Source organism: Hylobates moloch, unplaced genomic scaffold (assembly GCF_009828535.3).
Source record: "Hylobates moloch isolate HMO894 unplaced genomic scaffold, HMol_V3 SCAFFOLD_3, whole genome shotgun sequence".
In the NCBI taxonomy this organism is placed as follows: Eukaryota; Metazoa; Chordata; class Mammalia; order Primates; family Hylobatidae; genus Hylobates; species Hylobates moloch.
This window is the reverse complement of record NW_026652278.1, coordinates 166,547,912-166,553,911: the sequence shown is the minus strand read 5'-3', so window position 1 is coordinate 166,553,911 and position 6,000 is coordinate 166,547,912. Positions and strand designations below refer to the sequence as shown.

Genomic DNA, 6,000 nt, shown 5'->3' with positions numbered 1-6,000 from the left:
CTCATTAAAAAGTCATAGAGCCTTCTCCACTCTCTGAAGTCCTACTCACCCATCAAATCTCAGTGCACATTTTCACCTTCCCGTCAACACTTTCTTCTTCCCTCAGTTGTATTTAGACAGCTTTCTATCATGCCTTCCCTGTCAGTATACCCACTGTAGCATAGCATTCATTTAATCCTCCTTTATTAAACAGCAAGTAAAATTTACTAGTACAGTATAGCATGCTATCAAATGGGAGCACATCATCACAGGATTTAGCAAAAAGTGGAAACTGGACAAACATTTATTCAAAACAAACTTTGTTATTTAGTATCCGCCATGCCAAAACTAGTATTGGTAGTGCACTGACCAGTAAAAATTAGAACATTTCTTGGAAGATTATTTTTTGACAAGCATTACACATGCTAATGACAGGTTCTGCATCACTATTGTTTGTAAGTCCAGCAGAGCCATAGCAATCCCCACAAAGTCCCGAATGTTGGGCTGGTGGTTACTCAAGTCAGTTTTGCTTTATAACTTCTTCTCTCAAAACTGCACAGTGCTTAATGCTGGAATCTAGAAGAAAACATGTACATTATTAGGTTCTGCAAGTTTGAACATAAGAAAAATTGTTGAGTTGGTGATCAACTCAGGAATAGAGTCACATGGAGCTCACAGGGTAAACAATTGTGCGTCATAACCTTTTGATTAATGTTATTCAGTATTTTAGAAAACAAGTTATTCAGCTTCAAAAATAGCATTCTGGTTATCTCAGAGTGACATTTATCTTCTGCCTACCATTTACAAATACACTTGATTTTTTAGAACAGGTTTATGTTTACAGAAAAATTGAGAAGTAGTACAGAGAATTCCCATTTACCCCGTACCCAGTTTCTCCTAATAGTAACATTTTACATTAGTACGAGATATTTGTCACAATTAGTCAGCCAATATTGATGCATTATTATTAACTCTGGTCTAGACTTTATTCACCTATCATTAGTTTCCCCCCAATGTCCTTTTTTTTCTGTTAAGAGATCCCATCCAGGACACCACATTAAATTTAATTGCCATCTGTCCTTAGGCTTCTCTTAGCTATGACAGTTTTTCAGACTTTATTTTGATGACCTTGACAGCTTTGAGGAGTAATGGTCAAGAATTTTGTAGGATGTTCCTCTATTGGAATTTGTTTTTCTCATGATTGGATTGGGGTTATGGGTTTGGGGGAAAAGGTCAGAGAAATAAAGTGCCATATTCATCGCATTATGTGAAGAGTGCAAACTAACAACTTGATTTATAACTGTTAATGTTGACCTTTATCACCTGGCTGAGAAGGTGTTTGTCATTTTTCTGCACTGTAAAATTACCCCTTTTCTATCCTGTTTCCGTGCTGGGCTCTAGAAGGAAGTTACTTTGTGCAGCACACATTTAACAAGTGAGGAGCTGTGCTTTTCCTCCTTGAGGATGGAGTACCTACATAAGTTATTTAAAAATATTATTCTGCATGGGAGATTTTAAGTTCTCTCTGTTAATTTGTTCAGTAATTTACTGTAAATATATAGACTCAGGAATATCCATTTTATACGTTGACTTATAATCTAATACTATTTTATTTATTTTGTTGCTCAAATTATTCTAGCATTGCACTTTGGATATTGGGACCTCTTTAGTTTGCTGTTGTGCTCCTTTGACATACTCCCAATCAAAGTTGTGTGTGTGTGTGTTTAGAATTTTCTGAAAGTACAAAGTACTACAGACACATTTTGTATATTTACTATCACAGCCCTGTAATCAGCCATTTCTCGTAGGTCCAATGGGTCATTTTTTATTAAAGAATGTTAGGAGAAAGTAAGATCTGAGCACTAGGCATGCTCGTTGCTACTGGTGTGTCATTTCTTACAGGTCCTCTCATTTAAATAGACAGAGAAATCCATACGTGTATACTAACCTGTGTATATACGTTTATCTAAAGTCCTTCTCTATGAAACCATCTGTATCAGGTCAAACATGTGTACTTATAGCTTCAAATTAATTTCATTACCACGTAGATTATTTTAGCCTCCTTTCCTTGCTTATCTGTAAATTCACACTTCAGCAGTGAGAATCCCGCCTCCCACCATGTGTCATCCATTTACTTAATTGATCAATTCTATTATCCCCAAAAAGCAGTATCAGAATGAAGCTCTACTCCCGTGAAAAGTAATTTGTTAACCATGATACAAGTTTGTGTGAATTTCCTTTTGCCTTTTTGGATTTCATTCTTTTCAAAGTTACTTACATCAGTATCTCCCCAGCCTGACCCTTTTCATCGAGGCTGTTTCATACAATTGCAATACACTTGGATTCTCATGTCTCAAGCTGTATCTTTCCTGGGATTCCTTGACGTCCTAAATGGTTGTTTTCTTTATTAATGTTCACTCTTTGTGCCATAAAGGTCTAAGGGTTTTGACACATGCAAAATGCCATGTATCTACTATTAAAGCATCATTGAGTATAGATTTACTACCCTAAAGACCCCCATGTTCTACTTTTTACCTCCCCCCTCCCCTTGGTCTCTTGGCAAGCAATTGGTCTTTTTATGGTTTCTATAGTTTGCCTTTTCCAGAATACCATATAGTTGGATCATACAGTATGTGACATCTTCCAGACTGGCTTCTTTCACTTACCAATATGCATTTAAGATTTATTCTTATCCTTTGGTGACCTGATTACACATTTCTTTTTAACGTGGAATATTTCATCACTGTGTAAATGCACAAAAGATATGTAGGCATGCAATTGCTAAATCATATGAAAAGACTATTTCTAGCTTTGTAAGAAACTGCCAAACTCTTCCAGAGTGACTATACTATTTTACATTCCTACCAGTAATGAATGAGAGTTCTTGTTGCTCTGCACCATAGCCAGATTTTGGTATTGTCAGGGGTGTTTTGGTTTATTTGTTTTTTGTTTTAGCCATTCTCATAGGTGTATAGTGGCATCTTATTGTTGTTATAATTTACAAATTCCTAAGGATAAATGTTGAGCATCTTTTCATGTGCTTATTTCCATTCATATATCTTGCTTGGTAAAGCAGATCTTTTGACCACTTTAAATTAGTTTGTTTTCTTATTGTTGAATTTTAAGAGTTCTTTGTATATTTTGGATACACTCTTCTCTTTTTTTAAATTGTAGGAGTAAAACCATCAAACCCTTAAAATTATGTTTCAGGGAGAGAGCATTACCAGATTAGAGTCTTGAAATAAGCTCATAATTCACCCTACTCACTACTTATAGTAGTAACTTTTCAAATGTTTCTGTAATATATGTGGGACTTTTTCCACACATTATCTTTGATTCTTTCTTCTGACAGATTTATGCAGGAAAACAACTGACTAAGTGACTAGGCAATATTTCTTCTGTAGTTCTCTTTCCGAGAAATAAGAATGCTCTACTCTCTGCTGACTTCCTTAGTATTGGTATTGCCTACTCCATCTTCTATTTCTTACCTCTTTGGGGAATAGAATGTATTATGTATTATAGATCTTTGAGGCATCTTTAAGTTTTCTATTGCTCCTTCAAAATATAAGAATGTGAACATAATGCTACATAAATATACACATATATATGTAAAGTTTAAAAATAATAAAAACCAAGTAAAAGATATAATTATTATAGCTTTAAAAAAAGCATAATAATAATAATGACATATAATTTTGGAAAGTTCCAGAAACTAAAATTGTGAACCCTGTTCTATTTTCTTCATAATTTAATATTTACTTAGCACTATGTGCTAGGAATTTTTCTGAACATTTTAGATAGAGCACTGAACAGGGCAAAAAATGTCCATACCCTCATGACACTTACATTCTAGAAGGATATAGACAATAAGAAAATGGATAAATAAGAAAATGTCAAGTAGTGATAAGTGGTATGATAAAAATAAAAGAAAAAATAAATGATAAATACTTGAGGTCATGAATATCCCAATTACCCTGATTTAAGTATGACACATTGTTTGCTTGTATGAAAATATCACATGTATCCCATAAATATATACAACTACTATGTATCCAAAAAAGTAAAAAAAAAAAAAAAAAAGAAAAAAGAAAAGAAAAAAGTGAAAAGAAAAAGAAGTGGTAGCTACTAGTCTCTATTTCCAAATAACAGTAAGTCATAACTACCTTTATAACTAAAATTATTTATTAACTTAAAAAGCTCTTTGTTTTAATGCTACAGTCTTTGTCTTCTTTTAGCTTGTATGTATCTCAAACCTTAATATATAGAATGCATTGAGTACATATTTGAATCTATTGCTTCTGTATATAAACATGAAATTCTCACGTAAGGCTATAAGTGAATATCAGTGTTCTTGTTAGCAGTTACAATTTACATAGATTTTCAGAGAGGATAAGAGTATTAGAAAGTATCCTTCATGTGTAAATGTGTCTCATTTTCTGATCTGAGAAACCTACTTTTTCTAGCCTTTGAAACAGGAAATAATATCACACAATAATTATATCTATTCATACCTCTGAAAACTATTGATTTAGAGTTTCATCTATGAGGCAGTGCAGTACAGCTCTGTGGCTTGCATCAAGAACACTCAAGGATTCAGAGGTAAATGTATGCTTGAATGCACTTATAACTGAATCATGTCTCTTGACATAGCCAAATGCATGCGTGAGGCCTGCAAATAGTGCTGGTTTATCACCAGCTGCATGAATCAAATGAATGCCTGCATAATTTTAACAAACGGGTGGTAAAAATACTTGTTAGGAAAAAGTATCCTGTATCAGGATATTTATACAGAATAAATACATAAGCAAATTATGTGTATGCGTGAATGTGTGTGTGTGCGTGTGTGTGTGTGTAGCAAATTAGTATGTAAAGTTATTACTACCTGGGAAAATACAGGCCAATCACAAAACAAGTACCATTATGACAGGACACAAAAATATGCTATATAAATTTAGAGGAATGGCACTGCAACATGAATAGGGGCAGATTTATTAAAAAGAAGAAATATTCCTCCAAATACACATTTCTTTCTGGATGTAGTGATAAAGGTCTAATCCTTTCAGTAGAATACATTAAAATGCATGAAGGTTTAATCTGTTCTAAGGAGATACTAGTGTATTGAAATCAGTAAATGATAAAAATCACACCAGAGGTTTAAAAAACACACTTCTATGATGTGACAAGGTGGAACTGAAAATGTTTAGGTAGAAGCTCAAGTTCCATGAGTTATCTGTCACCATAACATAAAAAGTTGGTTACACAACATAGGTAAATTTGTTTTTAGAGAGTCTCTTAATGATTTAGTTAGTTGACTTTGGCTCTAAAATGCTTGCACAGTGCTATATCACTTGCCTAAACCTGGATATTGAAAAAAAATGGCTCTCCCAAGGATTATATATCTGCTTGCTTTAGATATTTCAATCAGGGAACAGAAATCTAGGGTCTTATATATAGTACAAGGTGGGGTAACAGGCAAGTGCCATATTTCTGCTGAGCAGATCATGCTGATAATTATCCTTGATAATTTGACATTACATGATTTTTTTAAAATTTCAAAACAATCTTTATACAATATTTTATAAGTATTATCAAACTACCATTCTGTGAAGCAGGTAAGGTATTTCCTTCATTTTACATATGTGAGTAATCTTTTCCCAAAGAGGTTAAGTGCTTGGCTTCAGATCCGACAACCACTATGTGCTTTACAGATAGACAGGTCTTCTGTTCCCAGGCCCGGTCTGCATGACACCACAGAGCACCCTGTTCTCACAGGGAGTATGGAGGCCCAAGCGTTCTCTGCTTCAGCTGTTGTCCATTGATCAGATAACAGCATGATTTTAATTGATCTATATAGGAATTAAGATTTGTGAAGAGAGTAATAAAGTCATGGTTTTCTTTATTGTTGACATCTTAGGGCATCTCCTAATATCCTTTGTACACCCATTTTTGTTTGTAAAATGTACAACCTAGTACAGCAGAAAACAATGTTAGAATAGAACTGAAGACAACTCTAGCTGGACC

General features: G+C 34.0%; 1 protein-coding gene across 1 annotated transcript in view; it reads right to left on the bottom strand.

Moving 5' to 3' along the window:
* Positions 1 to 282: 282 nt before the first annotated feature.
* LOC116480396 (uncharacterized) overlaps positions 283 to 6,000 on the bottom strand; it is a 29,622-nt gene continuing 23,904 nt past the window's right edge. The window contains exon 4 of the mRNA XM_032172372.1: positions 283 to 555. Coding sequence (XP_032028263.1) covers positions 526 to 555 — 30 coding nt within the window. The 3' untranslated portion in view covers positions 283 to 525. The remainder of the gene's footprint in view (positions 556 to 6,000) is intronic.